Source organism: Leptodactylus fuscus, chromosome 3 (assembly GCF_031893055.1).
Source record: "Leptodactylus fuscus isolate aLepFus1 chromosome 3, aLepFus1.hap2, whole genome shotgun sequence".
Lineage (NCBI taxonomy): Eukaryota > Metazoa > Chordata > Amphibia > Anura > Leptodactylidae > Leptodactylus > Leptodactylus fuscus.
Genome location: NC_134267.1, coordinates 35,164,508 through 35,191,558, shown reverse-complemented (window position 1 = coordinate 35,191,558; position 27,051 = coordinate 35,164,508). Strand labels below are relative to the sequence as shown.

Sequence of the window (27,051 nt, the reverse complement as noted above, 5' to 3'; positions counted from 1 at the left end):
CATTTTTGCCTACCTAAGCCAGTCCAGGACAAGCTGTCCTGGACTGGCTTAGCACCAAGCGGTGGATTGGGGAGGCCGCTGGAGCAGCGCTGCTCCAGCAGCCTCCTCTCACGCTCAGGCAGAGAGGAGGTCCTCTCCCTGCCTGCGAACGCTGCTAAGCCCCGCCACCTTCGCTTCGCCCTGCTCCTTTGCGCCACCACACCCCCTCCGCTCCGCCCCCTCCTCCTGGCGGGGGGCTTTCTGTCGACTGCCTCGGGCGGCGAAAAGGACAGGTTCACCCCTGATCCTAGCCATCACCATATGGCAGTCCCCACTGATCTAATGTTTATCACCCATCTAGTGGATAGCTAATGAAGGGTTCTGACTGAATCACCCCTTTAAACACTCCCATTTATTTCCATAGTGTGGACTTTAGTAATGTTCTTTTCCTCTTCTCCATCCAGTGAGCTGGACTATCACGATGCTGCAAGAGTTAATGAACGATGCCAAAAGATTTGCGACCAATGGGACAGACTTGGAACATTAACCCAAAAACGGAGAGAGGCCCTTGAGGTGGGTCATGTAAAACAGTTTGTGTTATTAAACTCAATTTAAAGGGTACAACTTACGTAAGAGTCGTGAAACAGGAAAGTTATACTTACATAGTTGTGCAGAAAGTCTTATCAAGTTGTTAAAGTAGATCACTGAAGTCCTAATAAATCATTCCTATGACTCAATATACATGTAAATCGGATACACAGAGGAGCGCAGGATTTATGGAAACCGATAGGACTGCAAATCAAAATAAGCATCGACAAAGGAGAACACAGCTTTAGTAGCTGTCTAGCCTTCCCTAGATAATAGAATAGGAAATGCTATGCAAATGTTCTTCCTCAACTTTAATGAATACAACTCATAAATTCTACTCTGGAACAGAAGCCGTAACGCGCTGCCCCCCAGTGAATAGAAGCCGTGCTTTCATATCATTCCTGCCATTAGATTTTTAAATGAGGTTTGGTAACCAGACATGACGTATGTCCTGGTAACATCACAGACAATATACGCAATGAATCTAATGTAATGGTTCAGGTCAATGTTGTGTTGTTGACTGCCCAGCTCATTGGAGACTTGTTGTTGTCCGTTCATTAACACATGTAGATATCTTTAGTTCCATTTTATTAGATGAAAACTGTTATAACTCTATAATTATTCTAGAACATTGTAATTTCTGCTCATCTACTTCATGATACCTTGGAGCAGTGTAATATTGTTGTTGTCCATGGTCATGATCCGTAGATAACACCTTGTATAGAAACTATCTGCAAGCAATCTTCCTTTTCTCATGCACCTATTTTTTCATATCTACAATGCTCTCACTGGTATAGAACACGTAATAGTGAGGGCGTCAGAACACATGTCCATTCTGGTTACCATCTAAGAAGGTTTAGTTTTTGGCCGTATCCATTCCACAACTCAGGAACCTTGGTCGGACTTGGGGACAGGAGGTCTTGCTATATGCAAAAAGAAGGGAACACAGACTCTGCAGGGGCTACTTCTATGCCATTGCTACAGATAAAGTAGCTGTACTGTTCACACCATGCCGTTAACATTGCCTGCCCGTACTATTTGTGTAGTGCACCACTTATTCACTTTGCATTCCAGCTGCCGAGCTTAGCAAGTAGATCTTAGTGGCACTGTGGTATTCATTCTATGCTAGGGCTATAGGTACTTTAGTGTTACTCGGTGGTTAGCACTGGAGTCCAGGGTGCAACTCCTGCCACGGAAAATATCTGCAATGAGTTTGTATGCTCTCCCCATGTTTGCTTGCGTTTCCTCCGGGTACTCCGATTTCCTACCACAGTCCAAAGACACACTGATAGGAAATATAGATTGTAAGCCCGATATGGGACAGTGATCACAGTCGCCACTTTATTTCAGTAATTCTTAAAACCTCCAGAAACATTCACATACATGTGGGTTTAGGCCTCTTTCTATAAGGGTTAGATAACTTATTATGTTAGATGTGACCTCAGTACAGAGAGCAGATGACTGGTGGACCCAGAAGGACAACAGGACCGTGGTTGTAAATTTTGTAACGACACCTCTGAACTTACAATTGCAAGTAGTTTGCTCTATTTACTTCATGCAACATTAGGGTGTATTCGAACGGAGTAACGTGCCGCGTGATGTGGTACGTATACGGCGTGTGAGACTTTGCGCCGTAAAAGCTCCCATTGATTTCAATGGGAGCCTGGATCGTATACGCCGCGTTATTTTGCGGCCGTGATTTTGCGTATACGATCCAGGCTCCCATTGAAATCAATGGGAGCTTTTACGGCACGCAAAGTCTTACACGCCATATACGTGCCATATCACGCGGCACGTTACTCCGTGTGAATGCACCCTTATGTTGCTTTAATGTGACCGTTGACTCTAAAGGCAAATTCACAAGGCCAAGTGTGGTCCAGGTAATACAGTCTATGTGATGACCGAAATCTCTGGACTGACTGCTCAACTAAACCAAACTCACTCTATCATAGTTCCAGTCCCAGTGCAGGTCTACTGTCACCTGTTCATAGCTTCATATGAGTATGTAAAGTATAATCATGGTTTGGTTTGGATCTCACAACATTGACATTGACAAGACCACCTCCTGTTTTTTTTGCAAAAGATTCACAAGGGAGTACAGAAAGCAAATCTTTTTTATGTGTGTCCATGCTTTCTCAAGACTTCTCACTGCTCTTTTGTTATTTACTGATTTTACATTCAGTGTTCCTTTAAGGGACTTTGATGGCCATGGTGTCACTAGAAAAACTGGATGACTAGAGAACTTTTTAGCGACCTCTTTTTCCTACAGATCTTATAAAATGGAGCAAGGACCTCTTGTACATTACCCTAGTGGTTGTTTTAAGCATTGCTTTTCTGTTTTCCTCTACACAGCGAGCTGAGAAGCTCTTAGAAACTGTTGACCATCTTCATCTGGAGTTTATCAAGAGGGCGGCACCTTTCAACATCTGGATGGAGGGAGCCATGGAGGATCTCCAGGACATGTTTATTGTTCACAGTGTAGAGGAAATCCAGGTGAGGATATAGATAAGTACACCTGTGTTCAGGTAGAAAATATTTAACACAAAAAATGGAATCCATTACTGTAAGTACCTGAACTACAGAACGTTTATTAAAGGTGTCTTCCGGGCTAAATAAATTGATAATCAGATGGTAGGTGTTTGCCACCAAGTTTCCCCATGGATTAATATCAGATAGGAGGGGTCTGCCACCTAACACCCCCATCGACCAGCTGTTCTTAGCAGCTGATACACAGAGAATGGAGCAGGAAGCAGACAGCGCTGTTCTGTGTAGTGGCTGAGTAGTGGAGTCACTGAAGCTTAGCTCCCATTCATGTGAATAACAGCAGATCTGCAGTAACCTGACCACTACACAGAGATCACGGCTGTCTGCTTCCTGCTCCATTCTCTATGTATCTGCTGCTGAAACCGCTGATTGATAGGGGTGCCAGGTGTCAGAACCCCAGCAATCTAATATTAAAGACCTATCCTTGGTCTACAGTTCTTTTTTAGCCCATAAAATAGTTTTAACATGTGGACCCCAAATCCGTAGTCCAGTTCTTTGTCTTTTATTGAGTTATTTTTCTACATAATAATAATAATAATATTAATAATCTGTTGTTACCATATTTTTTTCAGAAATTAATTACTGCCCATGAACAATTTAAAGCCACGCTACCAGAAGCAGACAGCGAAAGACAAGCAATTATAGGAATCCAGAACGAGGTGGAGAAAGTTATTCAGAGCTATAATATTAGAGTCTCTTCAGTGAATCCTTATAGCTCAATTACCCTGGAAGAACTCCGCACCAAGTGGGAGAAGGTAAGTAGGAGAACCAGAATTCATCATTACTATAATCTTATATTCTGCTTACTACATAATACTATATACTGTAGTACTATAATACAATCTTATAGCCTGCATACTATGTAATGCTATATACTGTAGTACTATAATACAATCTTATAACCTGCATGCTATATACTGTAGTACTATAATACAATCTTATAACCTGCATGCTATATACTGTAGTACTATAATACAATCGTATGTCCTGCATACTGTATAGTACTATAATACAATCTTATAAACTGCATACTATATAATACTATATACTGTAGTACTATAATACTACAGACGTGGACAAAATTGTTGATACCCCTCATTTGATGAAAGAAAAACCCACAATGGTCACAGAAATAACTTGAATCTGAGAAAAGCAATATTAGATAAAAATTGTTGACAAGCCACAAAACTTCTGGGGGAATGTCCTATGGACAGATGAGACAAGCATCAAACTTTTTGGCAAGACACATCAGCTCCATGTTCACAGACAGAAAAATGAAGCATATCTTGAAAAGAACACTCTGGCTCTGTTACGTTCTGGGGCTGCTTTGCTGCATATAGCACAGGGTGTCTTGAATCTGTGTAGGGTACAATGAAATCTCAAGACTATCAAGGGATTCTAGAGAGAAATGTGCTGCCCAGTGTCAGAAAGCTTGGTCTCAGTCGCAGGTTTTGGATCTTGCAACAGGATAATGACCCAAAACACACAGCTAAAAACATGGGCTCTTTGGGACGTTTACTATTCATTACGTGGTGTCTGATCTCTCCCTACTCCCCCCCCCCCTTTCCTTTATATTTCATGTCTTTGTCTGTTTGTCCTCTCTTGTTCCCCTCCTTCCGTGTTTTGGTCATTATCCTTGCTACTATGTTCTTTTGCAGTTCTGTTTTTATTGATATATTGATGGGTTGTATGCTGTTTGTTGCCATGTGGGCTATTTTCCTTATTGTTACTCTGTTGTCCTTTACTTTATTGTAAAAATGTAATAAAGATTACAGTTGAAAAAAAAAACACCCAAGAATGGCTAAGAGGAAAACATTGGCCTATTCTGAAGTGTCCTTCTATGAGCCCTGCCCTAAATCCTATTCAGCATCTTTGGAAGAAGCTGAAACATGGCGTCTGGAAAAGGCCCCTTCACACCCGAGAGACCTGGAGCAGTTTACTCATGAGGAGGGCCCAAAATACCTGCTGAGAGGGGCAGAAGTCTCATTGACAGTTACAGGAATCGTCTGATCGCAGCGATTGCCTCAGAAGGTTGTGCAACAAAATATTAAGTCAAGGGAACTATCATTTCTGTCCAGGCCTGTCTCATGAGTTTTTGTTTTTTTAAGAAATTCTGTTGAAGTGAAAACCAATGTCTGACTTTCATAGAATTTTTATTTATTATTACTTTTGTCAGATACAAGTTATTTCTGTGACCATTGTGGGTTTTTCTTTCACTAAATGAGGGGACCAACCATTTTGTCCACGTGTGTTTTCCTGCTTACATGAGTTTATTATTAGAGATGAGTGAGTAGTTAAATACTCGATATTCGATATTCGTTTCGAGTAGCCCCTCAATATTCGACTACTCGAATCGAATATCGAATCCTATTATAGTCTATAGGGGGGAAAATGCTCGTTTCAGGGGTAGGCAACATTTGATCAAATTGAACTCACCAAGTCCATGAGTGAAGGTCGGGCTGGATCCTCCGAGAAGTCTTCTCCGGGCGGCGTCCCCGCGGCATCTTCCGGCTCTGAATTCACTCTGCCAGGCATCGACCTGGGCAGAGTTGACTGCGCATGCCCACACTACAAGAAAATGGCTGCTTACAGTCAAAGCGGCCATTTTCTTGTAGCGCGGACATGCGCAGTCGGCTCTGCCCAGGCCCGATGCCTGGCAGAGTTAATTCAGAGCGAGAAGATGCCGACACTGCACGGAGAAGACTTCTAAAGGTAGGAGAAGAACCAGCATTGATTGGCCGACTGTATAGCATTCGGCCAATCAATACTGGTTCTGCATCGAATCTTTCCATTTGAATAGCGAGTGGTACTCGATCGAGTACGAGTATTTCAAATACCTTAGTATTCGATCGAATACCTACTAGATCGAATACTACTCGCTCATCTCTATTTATTATGAAATGGTGTTATTCCTAATATCTCATTCCACAGAAGAATCAGAGTAACATACATACATTTCATTTACTTTGTAAGTATACCAGATTACTTACCTTTTACTAATTCTGAATTTCAGCATGTAATATAGTATATAGGTGCATTCATATAGTGGCAGATTTATTATTGCAGAAATTTCTGCAACACATCTGCCACATGTGACTTAACCTTTAATTACTATGGACAACATGCTCCCTAAACGCAGCTTCCTATATAGCCTTCAGTAAGAATCCTTATTGTTGTTGTAGAGTCAGTGTAAATCCTTCACATAGTTGTCTGTCTTGATTCTTCTGACATAGATTCACCAACACTTAGTTCCTGTTTATGTTGTTCTCTCAGCTCTTCTCCATCATGATTTTTAGCATTACACATAGGAGTGGGGAAGGAGAAGAGATTGTAAACGGAATATCGGAGTGGGGAGAAAACAAAAGTATCCAAGCATTCAGAAAGGAAGGGATTACCAAACGGTACTATTCTATCACAATGACTGAAGGTGGACAGGTTTCTCACACAGTCTCTATGAGTATCGAGAGGATGGAGAATCCCATAGCAGACTTTACACAAGGGAAGGGGAGAAATCACACAATCCTCAGCATCAGTGTCTGTCCGCACAAGGAAAGAAATCTCTCATGGGCCATGGAAAGATAAATCAGTCCAGGAATAAAGGTGTGCTGGTACATGAGAACTAGTGAAAGCAACAGCAGGCTGGACACACAGACCTCACATGCAGCATGGACTAGTGGAAGGGACATGTCTGTACGAGAAAAGTCTAAAGCAGTTTTTAAACTGCATCAGCAGTCCTGCAAATCAATGAAGGATTGAAGATTACAGCCTTGAGTTAGTGCAACTTTATAAAAGGAGTTGTCCAGCCCCAAGTCAAATGTTCATAGCGATGACCTACCTACAGGATAGGACATCATTATGGGATTTGTTATGGTCCCACACCCAGATCTCGCACAGATCATCTGCTCTAGTAAGTTGCTGGTGGATGGGGAGTGGGTGCAGCACCGTCCACTGTACAGCGGGGGTTCCAGTAAACTGCAGCATTGTTTTATCACTTGAATATGAGCGTGCATGCTCCAACAACCAGAAGCTGCTAGAACAGATGATCTGTGCAGGGTCTCCATATGAAAAGGCGATTTGCGGCTGACAACTCCTTTAACTTAGGGTTTCACAAACATTCAAAAATCATATTTTCTATGACAAGGGTGTCCATAACCTCTTATTTAGCAGATTTGTTTCAAGGCCCGAGCAGTGAGCACTTCGGCCTATTGTAGTAAGCCATGCCTTGGAATTGCTGAGCGTCTCTCCAATACAAGAACTATTACTTATTTCAGGAATTAATAAAGAGATTCAGTTACCTTTTAAGTAAATTTTGGGGTTGTTTTTTTTTTTAGCTCATCTACGTCTATTGTGTATGGATCAGAACATTTACAAACTATACACATTAGATATGTTTCATTGAATGTGAAATAAGAGTCTAATCTAATAAATCTAATTTCTTTATGAAGGTGAAAAGGCTCGTACCCACTAGAGACCAGTCTTTGCAAGAAGAACTGGCACGCCAACAAGCCAATGAGCGCCTGCGCCGACAGTTTGCTGCTCAAGCTAATGTCATAGGACCATGGATTCAGAACAAGATGGAGGTAAGAATAACAATACTTACTTATGCTTATATATTGAAAGCTTTACGGTTAAGACTACCATATGCATAGGTTTCTTTTATAGGTATTTATACATTGAGCTCGGATGTTCAGAACACAATTATATTTTACCAGAATATTATATAGTGCTTCTATGCTTTGGTGTATAATATGACAATTTGGAAAATGATTGCAGAATTCTTCCTATGTAATGATATCTACATTTACAGGAAATCGCCCGCGGCTCTATTGATCTCAGTACAACACTTGAAGATCAAATGAACAACCTCAAGCAGCAAGAACATAACATTATCAATTACAAGCATAACATTGACAAACTGGAAGGCGATCACCAGATTATTCAGGAGTCGCTGGTCTTTGATAACAAACACACTAACTACACCATGGAGGTAGGCAAGACTCTGACCCTTACTTTCCAATGAACTGTGTGTGTGTAGTCAGTAGTCACTGTTAAGTATTTTATTCTTTGAGGGCTTATTGAGGTCCAAGCTATTCATGGACAGCAGCCCACCCTGTTCAATTGCAGATGGTGTGCTGTCCATGCTGTGAAAAGCAGTTCAACTTAGTTTTATTTAGCGTTCTATATTTTGTATGTTTTGTTCACAGACCCATACATTTTCATTGATGTGATGCATTCATGATGCATCACATCAGTAGAAAAAAGGATATTCCTACATTGATTTTTTTTGCAGATTTACGCCTGGTTCACATCTGCGGACCTCCCGAATGGAATATCGAACGGATTGGCAAGCGGTGAGCTTACGAAAGTACATGGAGCCAATAGACTATAATGGGTCCGTGTGTTTTTTCCGCATGTTGTCCGCACGGAACTTGCAGAGAGAAAAGTACTTCATGAACTACTTTCCTCTCTGCATGACTCGTGCGGACACTGTGCAGAGAACACACGGACCCCATTATAGTCTATGGGGTCCGTGTGCTTTCATTGCTTAACACTTGTCTATGCGTTTGGTATATATTCCGTTTGGGGGGTTCCCATGTGGACTCCCTGAACGTAATACCAAATGCAGATGTGAACCAGGCCTTATGGTCCCAACACTGATGTCTGAATAAACACATTTAAATGAATGGCGCATTTAATACGTATGGCGTTTGCAAAGCAAATTCAGATGCCATATGTATGTGATATGCAGATGTGTGAATAAGACCTTTCTTAGCATGTCCTTATATTAGATAGATAGATAGATAGCTAATAGGATATAGATAGATAGGAGATAGATAGATAGATAGATAGATAGATAGATAGATAGATAGGAGATAGATAGATAGATAGATAGATAGATAGGAGATAGATAGATAGATAGATAGATAGATAGATAGATAGATAGATAGATAGGAGATAGATAGATAGATAGATAGATAGATAGGAGATAGATAGAAAGATAGATAGATAGATAGATAGATAGATAGCTAATAGGATATAGATAGCTAATAGGATATAGATAGATAGATAGGAGATAGATAGATAGATAGATAGATAGATAGATAGATAGGAGATAGATAGATAGATAGGAGATAGAAAGAAAGAAAGATAGATAGATAGATAGATAGATAGATAGATAGATAGATAGATAGACTAATATTGCTGTAGTAGTCACATGAGAACTTGAGCACTCTTTATTGTCTCTTGCAGCACATCCGTGTGGGTTGGGAGCTTCTTTTAACTACAATAGCAAGAACAATCAATGAGATTGAAACTCAGATGCTTACTCGGGACGCCAAAGGCATAACCCAGCAGCAGATCAATGAATTCCGCTCTTCATTCAATCACTTTGATAAGGTAATATGAATAGTTATAAGACTGTACAATAGTGCAGGCTCAGTACTGATAGAGACAACTGAAAGACAGAAATTGATCTTTGCATATGGCCGACACAGTTCTATGTTATTTTTGTAGTTCTTCATTATAAGATTCATTACAACTTAGCAATATCTCATCTATATCTTATCAATTAATCCTGTCAAGTATTAGTGACTGCCAAAGCAGAACCTTCATGAGATATGTCTTGGTAATTCCCTGGTAATCTCTGGCAGAAACAGAACGCGTCGCTTCCATCTGTCGGGCTGCACAGAATGCGGCCTTATCAGTATGACCAGGAGAAATCCTTTCATGGCCAGCTATTTTAGGCATGATACAATAAAGCTGTGTACATTGTGTTTAGGGTTATTTATAGACTGACAATCCATGAGGAGATACTATGAGGCCAAGGTTACTTTATATCAAGCTTCACATTGCCTAGAATGCAGAAAATGACTTTGGGACATTACAGGAGCCAAGTTCAAGGGTAACATTAAATCAGGTTCTTATACTTAGATTTGAACACATTGGGGCAGATTTATTAATTCTGTATAATATTATATATACCTTGGCTCACCTCTTTCCCACTAATCCGCACCTTTTGGAGTCAGGCAAATGTCTAAGGCTACAGAAATTTTTGAGCCAAAGTCAGGAGTGGAATTAACAGAAGGGAAATGTCTAACAGCTTGCTTTATATTTCCCATTCCCTTTGTAGTCACTCTTGACTTTGGCTCAAATCAACAGCAAAATCTACAACAAAAAACGCAACGCGGGACCTCAGCCTAAAAGTCAAAATGATAAAGGCGGTGCAAAGCACGCACTTCTGTTTTTTATCCAAATTAAAGTGTTTAGCTTAGAAAATCTGTCACATAGGTCAAAATTATTTGATGAGGGCAAGTTCACATCCGGCCAGTTTCCGTCTTCTGCCTCGTGAAACTGGACAGGACGCGGAAACCCGGCGGTCAGTTTTCAATCCCATTCACTTGAATGGGTTTGCAAAGTGACCGCCCGTGTGCATCTTCTGCCTGTCCGCGGGGAAACCGTTTTTTTTTTTTAACCAAACACAAAGTCCTGCATGTCCGGCTAAAAAAACGGTTATGAAATGTGATATTACATAGTGACCATTCAGATGAACAGCCATCTTTGTTATACAAGGACCACGTGAGTCTGCCGGAATGAAGTCATTCATATAGAGTTGCTGGTTCATAAGGGGTCTCCAGCAGAGTCGCCTTCTGGGATGTCCATAGGTCTTAAGAGTGTGTATGGACACAGATGGTCTTCATAAGACAACCTCTTTAACCTGTAGCCAATTGTATAGTCTGTCCTATAGAGTCCCTTCCACTCTGGCTAATAGGTGAGAGTGCGGATTAAATGACCCCCCCATTTATTAACATTTGAACATCCCCTTTAAGTCTCTGCACATTCTGAGTGAAGGCGTAATCCCTGCTGGACATTTCCCTATAACACAATGTTCAGAAAAAATAGTGCTTTGATTATAATAACTCATTCCACGTTTCTTTTTCTTTACTCCATGTGATATATTGGATTTATTCTAAATGATCGACCTACAGAAGAAAAAAGGGATGATGGATCACGATGACTTCAGGGCTTGTCTCATTTCAATGGGTTATGACCTGGTAGGTAACTTATTAGAAAATACCGGATATATCCAGAAAATATAGTAAAAACACAGAACATTTTTATCACATATGGTATCACACAAAAACTTCACAATGTTTAGATTCCCAGTGCAGTTTATTTTACTACCATTAGTTTTTAACTGGAGCATTGGATTCCTGTGTCCAGAAATGGATGTAATGGTAAGATAAGATAATCCCTTAATAGTCCAGCTATGGGGAAATTCAGTGTGTTACATCATATTGTCATATTTAGAGATGAGCGAGTACTGTTCAGATCAGCCGATCCGAACAGCACGCTCCATAGAAATGAATGGATGCACCTGGTACTTCCGCTTTGACGGCGGCCAGCCGCTTAACCCCCCGCGTGCCGGCTACGTCCATTCATTTCTATGCGAGCGTGCTGTTCAATTCGGCTGATCCGAACAGTACTCGCTCATCTCTAGTCATATTCTTATCACAATAGAACCTAATAGCACATTGAGTGTGCAGCTGTGCCCGTTCCATCAGGAGCAGGTGAAGGCTACAAAGTACAGCTGACACCCATCCAGTGGTAGGGATCAGAGTTATATCATATCCCGCTGTATCTAAGGAGTTTGACAGAGTGACGGAGCTTACTTCAGTGCCCTGCAATGCATTAGAGGGGTGCTGGTGGATTACCAGATGAAGGCTAAGCCCTCGTTCACATCAACGTTTGGATGCCGTCCGGGGTGGTCCGCATGGGGACCCACGGAACGGAATACAAACCCAATTGCAAGTGCTGTGCTGTAAAAGCACACAGACCCCATAGACTATAATGGGGTCCGTGTGATTTCCGCACAATGTCCGCACGGAACATGCAGACAGAAAAGTAGTCCACGATCTACTTTCTTGTCCGCATGGCTCGTGCGGAAAGCACACGGACCCCATTATAGTCTATGGGGTCTGTGTGCTTTCACTACACACCGCTTGCCAATGCGTTCGGTAATCCGTTCCCCAAGCAGACTCCCCCGAACGGATTACTGATGCAGATGTGAACAATGCCTTAGTTGGATTTTCTTTTAGAACTGACCATTTCAGGGCAGATGAAGGCTCTTCTAAGGTGCAGTAGCCTCTTCATTTGCTTCAATTCATTTTCATTTTCCGCCATGTGCATGGCCCCTAAATGAGTACTAGTTAATAGGACAAACCCTTTATGCCCATCTTGGGTGATAACTGTAGGAGATAAGTCTGGATCCTTAGAAAGGACAACAAGGCTGTTCTGTCAAGGTGCCATACTTTATAAATAGTTCAGCCCAGGCTGTTCAGCCGTGTCTGTCCATCTCATAGACTTTGACTGGAGCTCCTCCTCACAATGGTTGTACAGTGCAGAGGAATGGGGGGACTTCAGGATCCGGGTGATAAATGTAACTTGTGGGAAAAGCCTTTTTTAGGGATTTAGGCCACCTCTCCAGCACACTTGTGCATACTCATCTATGAAGTGGTTGGAGCTACATCAGATAACTATAATGCCTTATTTTTATATATAATTCTTATTTTTGCACTTTGAAAATGAAAAACTTAAGACCACGAGCAAGAACATAATATCTCCAGGGATTCAATGCAATGGAGACTAAAGAAAGCATAGACAGTAAAAATACCAATGTAAAGTACATACGGCACACGCATAACATAAGCCACATTCAGTGCATTAGGTAATAACAAGGAGACTTCACTGGAGCCGTCATATTAATCAGAGGTAATATTTTATCATATATGATTGCTTTTAGGGAGAGGCGGAGTTTGCTCGGATTATGGTTCTAGTTGATCCCAATAGTACGGGATCAGTGTCTTTCCAGTCATTTATTGACTTTATGACAAGAGAGACGGCTGAGACTGATTCAGCGGAGCAAGTTATTGCTGCCTTCAGAATTCTGGCTGCCGATAAGGTTGGTAAAATGTTACTTTATTCCTTTCTGTCTGATTGTTTGGGCACAGGGTCTTTAAGGGGGTATAACATAGGCAGTGGCATACAGTTCATCAACAAACCTGTCCTGAAGAAGGCACCACAGATGGCCTAGCCCCCTGGAGATTGTGACCACCACATAATTTAATATAAATTGTATAGCGGTATTATTTACACCTTGTGTTTATTCGGTTATGTTACTTGGATATTGTACGGTAGTATTTAAACACTGTACGGTAGCACTGCTACTTAGGCAGGATATAGTATATTGCTTTGGCAGTACATAGCAGCGGCACTGTATTAAGACAACTATATGGAATAGTTTTTTGGGCAAAATCTGTATGGTTACTTAGGGCAGGTTCACATCTGCGTCTGGTCTCCGCTTTAGCCAATCCGTCAGGTTTCTATTTTATGCCTCGAGAAACTGGACAGGAGAAGGAAGCCGACAGTCAGCTTTCAAACCCATTCACTTGAATGGATTTGCAACATGTCCGCCCATGTGCATCTTCTGCCTGTCAGCGGCGAATTCATTTTTTTAAACCGTCCTGCATGTCCGACTTTGTGTCTGGCAAAAAAAACCCGTTTCACCGTGGACAGGCAGAAGACGCACACGGCCAGTCACTTTGCAAACCCATTCAAGTGAATGGGTTTGAAAACTGAGTGTCAGCTTTCCGTCCCGTCCAGTTTCTCGGAGCAGAAGACGGAAACCCGCCGGATTAGCTAAAGCGGAGACCGGGCACAGATGTGAACCCGCCCTTACTTGTTATTTCAGAACATGACTATTTTCCCTTTACTTTGCACCCTACAGCCTTACATTTTAGCTGATGAACTTCGTAGAGAGCTCCCACCAGAGCAAGCCCAGTATTGTATTTCCAAGATGCCTCCATTCAAGGGCCGCGGTGCTGTCCATGGTGCTCTGGATTATTCCTGCTTCTCAACCGCTTTGTATGGAGAAAGTGACCTGTAACTGGTTTCCTGTAGGATGCTCAGCTCCAACCCTAACATGTAGATGGTGTGCTTGCAGACTTTCAATGAGCTTAAAGGGAAGCATGGCAATAAAAATATATGTGCTTAAAGTGCAGACTCATACTGAGACTTCGTTGTCTAAGCAAATATGAATCTGCAAATGTGTTTCCTTTCTGGATACAGGATTGGTTTGTCACTTATTGGAATTGGGCTGGCTTCACATGGCCTTAATATGGTCTACATAAAACCAAAACACCCAGACTGTGGGTTCTACTGATCTCCATGTAGGGTACGGTATAAGTTCAGTCTAATAGAACTGAAGGGGTTGGGGCCATAATATAGACATAATAGAGTGCGGACACAACGCCTAGCGCTCAGCTCTGCAAACACTGTTTGAACAAGATTTTGCTTATTACTTGCTAACATGCATACGGATTTGCAAATTAACTTGCAAAACTGCATGGAAACAAGCAGAAAGCAATACATTGTTCAGAGAATGTAATATAAATGGGTGAAACCAGCCTTAAATTTAACAAACAACTTACACACATTATCTTTAATTGATAACATGCTTGTAATTGTAAATTTTTTAGATAATATTGTTGGGGGTTGGGGGTTTTGGTGCAACTCACATCAAACCAAAAAGGTACACAAGGATGCTCATAGACGGTGCATCCATCATGCGGTAACTGCCTGGGTTGCACTTGTACATGCCCATTGGAACCAGTAGCAACAATACAGGTGTGGCTTGGCACATGTCGCTGAAAATTGCCTCTTGTATCTGTTCTGTTGCATATGTTCTATATGGGTAAGTACAGGTGCATCCTGACAATGAACACTTGATGGATGTGGCCGGTACGCACCCGCCAAGGGCAACCTCGTACGCACAAAACTAACATCAAAGAAGCCAGACATGATCTGAAATTTAACCCATGTGTGCATTAAATTAAACTATCAGGGTAGACCAAATGGTGCAGCTAAAGAAATGCGGCCAAACCATGTCCACATATTTACCGGCAAAATTCTGGGTCCATTTGCCACTGTATGTGGGCATAGCTTGGCCCGGTGTGTTGGCAGCATCTCGTTATACCCTAATTCTTTTAGGACGGGATCACACCTGCGCCCGGTTTCCACTTTACAGGTTTCCGTCTTCTGCCCGAGAAACTGGACAGGAGATGGAAACTCGGCAGTCAGTTTTCAAACCCAAAAAGTGACCGTCCGTGAACGTCTTCTGCCTCTCCGCGGTGAAACCGTTATTTTAACCGGACACAAAGTCCTGCATGTCCGACTTTGTATCTGGTTAAAAAAACTGGTTTCACCGCGGAGAGGCAGAAGACGCTCACGGACGGTCACTTTGCAAACCCATCCAAGTGAATGGGTTTGGAAACTGACTGCCGAGTTTCCATCTCCTGTCTAGTTTCTCGGGCAGAAGACGGAAACCCACAAAGCGGAGACCGGGCGCAGGTGTGAACCCGCCCTTAGCTGCATTGGACAATTTACTGTATAACTAGTTTTACCTTGTTCACATATTATTTGTTTACCAATGATTTTTCGGCAAGGTTCCATATAAGGTGTGCTTATCCGGAAGTGGGGCACATCCACAATGAAGGGTTAGACCAGCTGATGTGTAGATAATATACTTGCACCAGCGTCAAAGCTGAATTGTACTTTCACCATTTCACAGTCTGAACCTTTGCTTTATTTTTCTTCTCAGTTTGCGTTACTGTATTCTGTATGTTTTCCTCCATTTATATGGAAAGCTAGTTCCAAAAATCTTCAAGTTTCCTGGGAAACAGACTACAATGTAGCTCCATGACGCAGTCAGACGTGTCCTTAGGCTGGAATCTCACATTTAGTTTGTGATGCAGTTTTGTGAGCCAAAATTTTCCTTCTTCGTGGGTCCACTTTTGACCTAGACTCAAAAAAATACAGCAAAACCGGCTTAACAACTGCGTGTGTGATTTCAACCAAAGGCTAAGGCCCCACGTAGCTGATCACAGCAAAAAAAGCACTGTGGAAAAAAACGCAGAGTCCTCTGTGGACTTTCTGCTTCCATTATACCTACAGGGAAACCGCCAGCGTTTACGTAGGTGTAATTGACATGCTGCGATTTCCAAAGCCAGAACGGTTTTGGAATCCACAGAGTGTCCGCTGCGTGTACTTTCCTGCAATGTTTGGAAGAGATTCACTAGAAACCCATCCACCTTGCAGTGACTGTTTATGCCACATGGGGCCAAGGGCTGGATTTGCTTGGCTATATCTCCATGTTATGTGTACTATGTTATATGTGCAATCTGTCCCAGCCACAAATCTACTGGCCCAAAGTAATAACATCATAGAGGTGTATCAAGCTACAAGTTTGGGTCATTAGACCCACGATCAGGACGTTATGGGTTGTAATACAGTCCAAACTGTGGAATTGTCATGTAAGGGGGCATTCACACGGAGTAACGCGACACTGATACTGCCATGATAACTCACGGCAGAATCAACGCTGATAAAAAAAAACTCCTATTGACTTCAATGGGTTCCGTTTTATGCGCATAACACATTGAAATCAATGGGAGGCTTTTTATCAGCGCTGATTCTGCCGCGAGTTATCGTGGCAGAATCAGTGCCGAGTTACTCCATGTAAATGCCCCCTAAGCGACCACAACTCACACAGAAGCTTTAGACATAACTACTACTTATAATGTGGAGTTCAACCGTGAAATTATTATTATATAAGTACACTGAGAATGACCATCTCTCCATATCTCACCAATATTGTTCTGCTCTTGTTTCTGTAACCAAAATGAGTGAAAAAAAATTCAGTTTTTTGATCTGGTCTGTTGCTTTACAATCATAAGTCAACAATTCCTGTGAAATAAAAAGATATTTCAAGTGCTACATAATAAACAGAAATAAGCAAAATTGTATAATGACGTCTTGGTGGGTTTTTTATTCTAAATGGTAATACAGCAAGTATCACAGAAACTCAAGGAGAAGCAATACAAGATGCTGGGATAGAACCATGAAAGGTTGTCCATTCAGAGGTAGAGTTATGGGAGTGCAAAGGGGGCAGGAGATCTCAGACCCTGGGTGCTTAAAGGGGTTGGCCACTTTCAAACTAATATTGATAGAGAAATGTTATGCCTGTATAATAAAAAGATGTACAATCTTCCAATATACTTTCTGTATCTATTCCTCACGGTTCTCTAGATCTCTGCTTGTTGTCATTGATTCTGTTACTTCTAGTGGATAAAAGTCTGACCTTGGTCATGTGATTTACGGTCCATGGTCATGTGATGTACACAGGTGCTGCTCGTTATAGTCACAATAATCAGACGTCTACCTGGTAATCAGCTGTGCACCTGTGTGCTCATCACATGACCATGGACCGTAAATCACATGACCATGGTCAGACTTATCCTGTAGAAGTAACAGAATGAATGACAACAAGCCAAAATCTAGAAATGTGAAGAATTGATACTGAAAGTATATTGGAAAATGGTCACAGCTCAGCTCCTGCTTTAACACTGAGCTCCGGCATTTGTAGTCGCGATGTGATGACGTCACATCACACCTACAACTATGTGTATGAGTGAGAGAGCGGCGGGGGAGCGATGGAAGGTGAGTGTAAGTGTTTGTTTGTGTTAAACATTAAGGTGGAACATAATTTAGGGGGCCCATGAAACTGGGGGCAGATGAGGGGGGGAGAACGGCATGATACTGGGGCAGATGAAGGGGGGGAGAACGGCATGACACTGTGGCAGATGAAGGGGGGAAGAACGGTATGACACTGGGGCAGAGATGGGGGGACATGAAACTGTGGGGATATGAAACTGGGGACAGAGATAACCAAGGACCTGGGGATGATCTTATCTCTCCGCCCAGGACAAGTGATGTAGCTCCCTGCTCTCAGGAGGGGAGGGGGAGCTGAGGTCTCAGGAGGGGAGGGGGCTGAGTGCTCGGAGCAGCTTGTATTTCTGAGCGGTTTATCTCCCTCTTTCAGTTATCAGATCTGCTAATTGAATTTTGCTGATGGGGCTGAGACAGGGAGTCTGTTACCTCTGTATGTATATACAGACCTAAAACTTAGTTTATTGCAAGCTGACTCTTGGTCCTGTAGAATGTAAATTTGGGATTCTCAGCACTTATGAAATCCAGCTCTGCTACATCAGCTTCATATTGTGCATCTTCCAGTGATACTGTGCTAATTTATTTACAACCATCTCTCATTACTCACTGCAAACATGTACTGCTATGAAGAGAGATAGCGGAGCTGGCTTTGTCTGGGAGACAGCAAGTGAAACCCCGCCCACCAATGTACAGAGAAAACCAGAAAGTGAAGAGAGCACAAAGCCTGCAACTTGGTGAACAGGCTAGTTGGGAATACCCCTTTAAATCTTGGTATCCATTTCCAGGCAGTAATAATGGCTGGACCTGTGATTTACCAGTGACAAACCTACCTGGACCAAAATCAACCTAATATTTGTCATCAACCCAGTGGATAGTTCATAAGTTTAAGTCAAGTTAAGATGTAAATAAGTGGAGTGAAAGACCAGGTAGATTCGATGAGTTGTGATGCACCTTGAATAGTTATTAGTTGAACGGGAAAATTCTTGGACTTCACTTTCATGTATCACTGACTACAGTTATAAACGTGAGGTTCTTAGCGCACAGTTTGATAAATTGTGCGAGCCCATCTGCCACGTCACGGCGACCTCATTCAGATGGGTCCCTACACTAAGACTTTACTTCTATACTAAATGTCTTTCCCCACTATAGACAAGACCCCAGTGATGAGGTTCTTGATCGAGACTCCACTGTAACAGTAAGTAAGTAAGTTTCTATCCTCCCCTATATATAAAGTGTTAGTGTAGGGACCCATCGTAAGAAGGCCACTAAGTGGTCGATGGGGTCAAAACTATCATATAAAATCTCTAAATAAAACTTGATTCAGCAAACATTAAAGGGGTTGTTAATACCCACAATCCTTGGCAGCAACTCTATGGGTCTGTATTTAGGTCAATGGGCTGTTGGTGCCAGGTGACTGCTGCAGCCAAACATGGTCCTTCCTTGTTGCATCAGTCATGTGGCGTTTGCAAAGAGGTCAGCACTGAGCCCTGTGATTGGCTGCACCGGTCACTGGGCACAAATGGACCGTCACTGGTGATGCCAGCGAGGGACTTGTATATAGACCAATGGAGCTGCTGAAAACCACAACCCTTTTTACTTAGCATTGAACACAATACAATACATACAATTGAACTGAGTGACATTTCATATGTTAAAAGTCATTTTAGGGCTTTGCAATTAAATAAATTCATTTGATACATTTGGATATATATATTGGGTGAAATAAGTATTGAACATGTCACCCATTTTCTAAGTTAATATATTTCTAAGAGCTAGTGCACACAGGGCAAAATGGAATCCATGTCAAAATCCTGTCGCCTCCCATTGAAATCAATAGGAGCCGGTCATTTCCTTTTTCCGCGAGCGGAAAAAAAGAAAGTGAGCTGCCCTTTCTTCAGGCGGATTCCATGGCTGATTCAGCCGCAGCGTCCACCTCACAACACCACCCTCAGGACTAGGCCCATTCATTTGGGCCTAATCCGAAGCGGAAAGCCGCGACGGAATGTGAACTAGCCCTAAAGGTACTATTGTCATGAAATTCTCACCAAATGTCGGTAACAGCCAATCCAATCCACACATGCAAAGAAATCAAACCATAGATGTCCATAAAGTAAGCCATGTGTAATAATAAGAAATGACAGGGAAAAACTACTGAACATACAAAGAAAGAGAGGAGCAAAAAGCCATGGAGAGTCGTGACACCAGTCAGTAATTAGAAAAATCAAGAAGAATGGCGAAACATGATATCAGCTAGTTCAACTGATGGTCTATAAAAAGGGGTCTCATTATTAAGAAGCCACACAAGAAACATCTCATGATGGGAGACCTGTCTGAGTGGAGCGTAAACTCCGTGTGAAGGGCCCCTCACCATGCAAAACCCCATTGCTGCAAAAAAGCTTGTTCAAGAACATTTAAAGTTCGCTAAACAACATTTAGACAAACGTGTCAAATACTCGGAGAATAGAGTCTGGTCAGATGAGACTATAATTGATGCCATAATACACCCCACGTTTAGAAGCCAAAAGGCCCTGCATATCGTCCCAAAACACCACACCAATAGTGAAGTTTGGAGGTGGGAACATCATGGTACGGGTCTGTTTTTCATCATACAACACTGGCAAAATTTCATATAATTGAAGAAAGGATGAAAGTGCCAATATATGGAGACATTCATGATAAAAATGGCTGCCAACTATCAGGATGATAAAGATAAAATGAGGGTAGACATTTCTGCAAGACCATAATCCCAAACACATAACCAAAGAAACTCAATTGGTGTCAGAGGCAGAAAATAAATCTGCTACAATGGCCCAGCCAATCCCCTGACCTGAATCCTATGGAAAATCTATGGAAGGAACTAAAGTTCAAGGTTCATAGAACAAGTCCACCGAAACTTCAGGGTATAAAGGGTGTTTGTGTGAAAGAGTGGGCCAAAGTCACACCACACCTGAGCAATACATATGACTAGTTTCTCCATACAGGAGGCGACTTGAAGCTTTCATCACCAACACTTACCAACAATACCTCTTCCCTGTGTCATTTCTCATTATTACACATAACTTAATTTATGAACATCCACGTATTGTATATACAGAGACTTATTATATAAGAGTAACCTATATATATATATATATACAGAAACCTCCCCACAAAACCATTTTTTTTAGAGGACTACCCCTTTATCTAGATTAGTTATCCTGTGACAGAATTTCAGTCCTGCCATACACTGTGTACTATACTGTATACTGGCCATATTCTTGGAGAGGGCCACCCCCTTAAAAGACCCTTAAATTCTGGGTGGTTGTCTATGCATTCATATAAATATATATATATATATATATATATATATATATATATATATATTTGTGTGTACACACACACACTTGTATATTTATGTATCTACTTTATACTTATACATTAACAAGTAAGTATATATTTATATAGTGCACACATTTTACATAAACTATATACATAGACACCTGTTACATGAATGTTAATCCAGTTAATATATATATTCATCCATATGTGTATAAATACAGCACACACAGCTTGGCCATACTGTAGGTGGAGATACAATACCTATTCTTACAGATGTCTTAGTAAACAATTATAAAGAGCGTAACAAATCTTAAACATGCTGGATATAGAGATACATGACAATAATAACAGATATGATTAAATATGTAAAATATATATATATATATATATATATATATATATATATATATATATATCTACATTTATATAAACACATACAAATATATTATACATGTAGGTATATATTGACATACATATATAAGTTGGCACTGCTTAGCTCTCTGACTACCTATACATAGTACATACACTTTACGTATACTGTATATAGTGATATTTATTACATGGAATTACGTAGACCTATCTGAATATATATATATATAATATATATAATATACAGTACATATATTCATAAATAGGGTGTTTCCTAGAAAGAGATTCAGGTTAACAGCTTGGGAAGAATGATCAGATTCATGTAACAGGTGGCTGCCTTATACATTGTCGAGCATGGGCTACTCATTGGTGTATCAGTTACTTTCACCAACCCCAAAAAATAGAGGGCTTAAAATGATATCTACCCTCTTTCACTGACTGCCGCATGTCTCACAACACATAGCGGCTCAGCAACACAGGGAAGCCGAACCTACACAGGCTTGAACTTTTTGGGAGTATGTGCTACACCCCCCTTATAGAGCTACACCCCTCTTATCTATGTATTTGGTGGGCTTTGCTTCCATTCACTTCCATTGGAGTCTCTAGGATAGCCAGCTATCTCCAGCACCCCTACTGAAGTGAATAGGAGCATGGCTTCATCTGTCCACCAAACAACACGCTAACATTCAGCCTGGCTGCAGCCCTGATGAATCCACATCTGGGAGAAAACAGGATTGGTTGGGGTCTCAGTGGTCAGACCCTCACCAATCCTATGGACAGAGAAGAAATACTTTTTGTATCTTACACATTCATCTAAATACATATACATATATACACACACAAACACAAAAGACACACACCTTACACATGCTATTGAACTTACACTCCCGCTTCACATTAAAGAACACAATCACAAGTTGCACCAATTGAAATCTTCCCCCCTCCTCACCAGGGAAGTGACAGAATCAAAACCTTTAAGACCCAAGAGATGAAGTGGATTCACACCTTATACACTCTACATCCACGTGGACTTAATAGGGATTTTAACCCTTTAACCATATACTACTAATGATATTTCTTATGTCTACAGGTTTCTATTACAGACACAGTATTTCCCTTCTCCCCTAAATACCCCCCGATTCACCCATTCCATGCTTTACCCCTTTCCCCTTTGTTCTTTCCTTTTATGTTCTCCCCTTACGCTAGGTTCACACCTGCGTTCATCTGTCCGTTCTGTGCTTTCCGTCTTCTGCATGCCGGAAGACGGAAAGCTGAGACCAGGTCCGGCCGTGAGCGGCGGTGAGCGTTTTAGGCTCTCCGCCGCGAAACCGGATTTTTTAATCCGGACACAGAGTACTGCATGTCCGACTCTGTGTCCGGATTATAAAACCCGGTTTCACGGCGGAGAGCATAAAACGCTCACCACCGCTCACGGCCGGACAGCTTTCTCACCCATTCAAATGAATGGGTGAGAAAGAGTCCTGCAGGTTTCCGTCTCCTGCCTCTGTTTTAGGCAGGAAACGGAAGCCTGAACTACGGAGTGCACAACGCAGATGTGAACGAGCCCTTATTCATATTTTAGTTATTTATCTCATCCATTGATTCATTGATGTATTCCTTGTTACATATACATACTCCCAGGGGTGAACCTGCCCCTTTCACCGCCCGAGGCAAACTACAGAAAGCCGCCCCCCCCCCCACTGGGAGGAGGGGGCGGAGCGAGGGCATGGCGAATCGAAGGGGGCGGGGCTTAGCGCCGTTCGCCGGCAGAGAGCAGGCACGGAGAGGGCCTGCTCTCTGCCTGAGCGTGAGGGGAGGCTGCTGGAGCAGCGCTGCTCCAGTGGCCTCCCCAAACCACCGCTCGGTGCTAAGCCAGTCCAGGACAGCTTGTCCTGGACTGGCTTAGGTTAGCAAAAATGCCGCCCTCCCTGAGGCCCTGGCATAGTGCCGCCTGAAGCGGTCGCTTCAGGTCGCCTCATGGGAGGTGCGGCGCTGCATACTCCCACAATTCTTACATCCCTTTTCTTACCAGTTTCCCATTTTCTATATCTACGGGAAAGCCGCTGGCATTTCCATAGATTTAATTGGCATGCTGCGATTTCCAAAACTGTGTCGGCTTTGGAAATTGCAGCGTGTACGTGCTGTGGTTTTAAATGCAAAATGGACATGGGATTTGACGCGAGCAAATCGCGGTGTTTACAACCTGTGGGCCCCGGCCTAATGGTCGGCAGTCCAATCATGAATGCTGCATGTAAATAGGGCCATGATAACAATGCTAATGACTAGAGATGAGCGAGTACTGTTCGGATCAGCCGATCCGAACAGCACGCTCCATAGAAATGAATGAATGCACCTGGTACTTCCGCTTTGACAGTGGCCAGCCGCTTAACCCCCCCCCCCCCCCCCCGCAAGCCGGCTACATCCATTCATTTCTATGCGAGCGTGCTGTTTGGATCGGCTGATCTGAACAGTACTCGCTCATCTCTACTAATGACCATCTTACCTTTTGACCTTCATTTAAAGAATCTGTTAATTTTTGTTGTACCAAGGGAATATTCCTTTATTTTTGTATACAAACTGTTGTAGTCAGCTGATGCATACCTCCCAACTGTTCCAATTTCTGCGGGACATTCACGATTTCGGTGTCCTGTCCTGTGGTCCCGGTCGGTGGGTGGTATGTCCCGATTTCAACTCAGATCTGCGTCCTCTGGGGTAGAGGAAGGGGGGGGGGGAGAATGGCATGAATCTGGGGGCAGAGATGGAGGGGACATGAATCTGGGGACAGAGATGGAGGGGACATGAATCTGGGGCAGAGATGGGGGGACATGATTCTGGGGGCAGAGATCAGGGGGACATGATTCTGGGGGCAGAGATGGGGGGGACATGATTCTGGGGCAGAGATGGGGGGGGACATGATTCTGGGGACAGAGATGGGGACATGATTCTTGGAGCACAGATGGGGACATGAATCTGGGGGAAGAGATGGGGGACATGGTTCTGGGGGCAGAGATGGGGGACATATAATTTATGGGTGACTGTAGGAGGATTATACTGTGTAGGGGCACATGAAAAATGAATGAGAATGGGCGGAATCAACAAAAAAGTGGGTGGAGCTAAATTCACCGCACACTTCGTCCCTCTTTCAGTTTTTCAAAAGTTGATAGGTATGTATTACCATATAGGCCCAAAGCCTGTGCTAGCAGTATCATATAGGCCCGAAGCCTGTGCTAGTAGTAATAGCCTGAATTCAGCACACTGCCAGGGTCCCTGATGTGTGCCCAGGTGCTGGAGATATCGGTGCTGTTAGTTTCGGCACTGATATCTTGGCACTGTCATAAGGGTGGGCGGCATCATCACTGGCAGTATGGACCCCCCCAACAGTACTGCTCCCTAGCCTTGTACTGTCAGAGGGGGTGTTCAATACTATCCTCATGCCAAGCAATGCGGCCCGCCCTTCTGACGGTGAAGGGATATTGGTACCGAAAGTAACAGCACCAATATCTCTGGCACCCAGGCGCATACCGTCATAGCTGACAGTGTACTGAATTTAAGCCACAGTATACAGTTCCTACAAGTAGTATTCAACCCCCTGCAGATTTTGCAGGTTTGATAAGATGCAAATAAGTTAGAGCCTTCAAACAAGAGCAGGATTTATTAACAGATGCAAAAATCTTACAAACCAAAAAGTTATGTTGCTCAGTTAAATTTTAATAAATTTTAAACATAAAAGTGTGGGTCAATTATTATTCAACCCCTAGGTTTAATATTTTGTGGAATAACCCTTGTTTGCAATTACAGCTAATAATTGTCTTTTATAAGACCTGATCAGGCCAGCACAGGTCTCTGGAGTTATCTTGGCCCACTCCTCCATGCAGATCTTCTCCAAGTTATCTAGGTTCTTTGGGTGTCTCATGTGGACTTTAATCTTGAGCTCCTTCCACAAGTTTTCAATTGGGTTAAGGTCAGGAGACTGACTAGGCCACTTTAACACCTTGATTTTTTCCCTCTTGAACCAGGCCTTGGTTTTCTTGGCTGTGTGCTTTGGCTCGTTGTCTTGTTGGAAGATGAAATGACGACCCATCTTAAGATCCTTGATGGAGGAGCGGAGGTTCTTGGCCAAAATCTCTAGGTAGGCCGTGCTATCTATCTTCCCATGGATGCGGACCAGATGGCCAGGCCCCTTGGCTGAGAAGCAGCCCCACAGCATGATGCTGCCACCACCATGCTTGACTGTAGGGATGGTATTCTTGGGGTCGTATGCAGTGCCATCTAGTCTCCAAACGTCACGTGTGTGGTTGGCACCAAAGATCTCGATCTTGGTCTCATCAGACCAGAGAACCTTGAACCAGTCTGTCTCAGAGTCCTCCAAGTGATCATGAGCAAACTGTAGACGAGCCTTGACATGACGCTTTGAAAGTAAAGGTACCTTACGGGCTCGTCTGGAACGGAGACCATTGCGGTGGAGTACGTTAACTTATGGTATTGACTGAAACCAATGTCCCCACTGCCATGAGATCTTCCCGGAGCTCCTTCCTTGTTGTCCTTGGGTTAGCCTTGACTCTTCGGACAAGCCTGGCCTCGGCACAGGAGGAAACTTTCAAAGGCTGTCCAGGCCGTGGAAGGCTAACAGTAGTTCCATAAGCCTTCCACTTCCGGATGATGCTCCCAACAGTGGAGACAGGTAGGCCCAACTCCTTGGAAAGGGTTTTGTACCCCTTGCCAGCCTTGTGACCCTCCACGATCTTGTCTCTGATGGCCTTGGAATGCTCCTTTGTCTTTCCCATGTTGACCATGTATGAGTGCTGTTCACAAGTTTGGGGAGGGTCTTAAATAGTCAGAAAAGGCTGGAAAAAGAGATAATTAATCCAAACATGTGAAGCTCATTGTTCTTTGTGCCTGAACTACTTCTTAATACTTTAGGGGAACCAAACAGAATTCTGGTGGTTTGAGGGGTTGAATAATAAATGACCCTCTGAATAAACTTTTCACAATTTAAAAAAAAAATTAAACAAAGAAATAACATTCTTTTTTGCTGCAGTGCATTTCACACTTCCAGGCTGATCTACAGTCCAAATGTCACAATGCCAAGTTACTTCAGAATGTGTAAACCTGCTAAATCTACAGGGGGTTGAATACTACTTGTAGGCACTGTATATTCATACATGGAACATTTTTCTAAGATTTGCTCATATATACCGGTAATAAAACTGGTTAGAATCCTCTGGCTTTAGAATGGAGGAGACAGACATTAGTGACAAAGTGACATCACTAGTTGATTTCTCCCACCATAGTCATAGTGTACTACACATTGTATGGCGCCTGTAGCTGTGATCGCATGTTTCCTATCACCCCAATTTTACAGGCACCATATAAGAATACAACCTTCAGGTAGAGCTGGATCACATCTGGTGCCAAGTGAGAGGTGGACATAGACTGAGTTGGACCATAGGTTGTAAATTAGATGATTTTACTAGATGATACGCCTTCTGTAGCAAATCTACTGATCTGACACAACACCAATAGTATTACTGTCAGGACTAATATACTTTACTAGTTGGTAGTCTATAGGGCAGATAATGGCGGACAATGGCACCGTTGTGCATTAAGCAGTATTGTAGCCATATACACGTAATCCTACATTACAAATGGCGTTTTCTTTCCTCCCAGTTCTAAGGAACATATGGCGCTGTG

The 27,051-nt window shown here is 42.6% G+C and overlaps 1 protein-coding gene across 2 annotated transcripts in view; it reads left to right on the top strand.

The window, feature by feature from the left end:
* ACTN2 (actinin alpha 2) overlaps nucleotides 1-16,973 on the top strand; it is a 64,715-nt gene extending 47,742 nt beyond the window's left edge. For both annotated transcript variants that reach the window (XM_075267393.1, XM_075267394.1), the window contains 9 exons: nucleotides 444-552; nucleotides 2,920-3,060; nucleotides 3,684-3,866; nucleotides 7,557-7,691; nucleotides 7,919-8,098; nucleotides 9,361-9,507; nucleotides 11,097-11,162; nucleotides 12,911-13,069; nucleotides 13,895-16,973. In XM_075267393.1, coding sequence (XP_075123494.1) covers nucleotides 444-552; nucleotides 2,920-3,060; nucleotides 3,684-3,866; nucleotides 7,557-7,691; nucleotides 7,919-8,098; nucleotides 9,361-9,507; nucleotides 11,097-11,162; nucleotides 12,911-13,069; nucleotides 13,895-14,053 — 1,279 coding nt within the window. In that variant the 3' untranslated portion in view covers nucleotides 14,054-16,973. The remainder of the gene's footprint in view (nucleotides 1-443; nucleotides 553-2,919; nucleotides 3,061-3,683; nucleotides 3,867-7,556; nucleotides 7,692-7,918; nucleotides 8,099-9,360; nucleotides 9,508-11,096; nucleotides 11,163-12,910; nucleotides 13,070-13,894) is intronic.
* The last annotated feature ends 10,078 nt before the right edge of the window (nucleotides 16,974-27,051 follow it).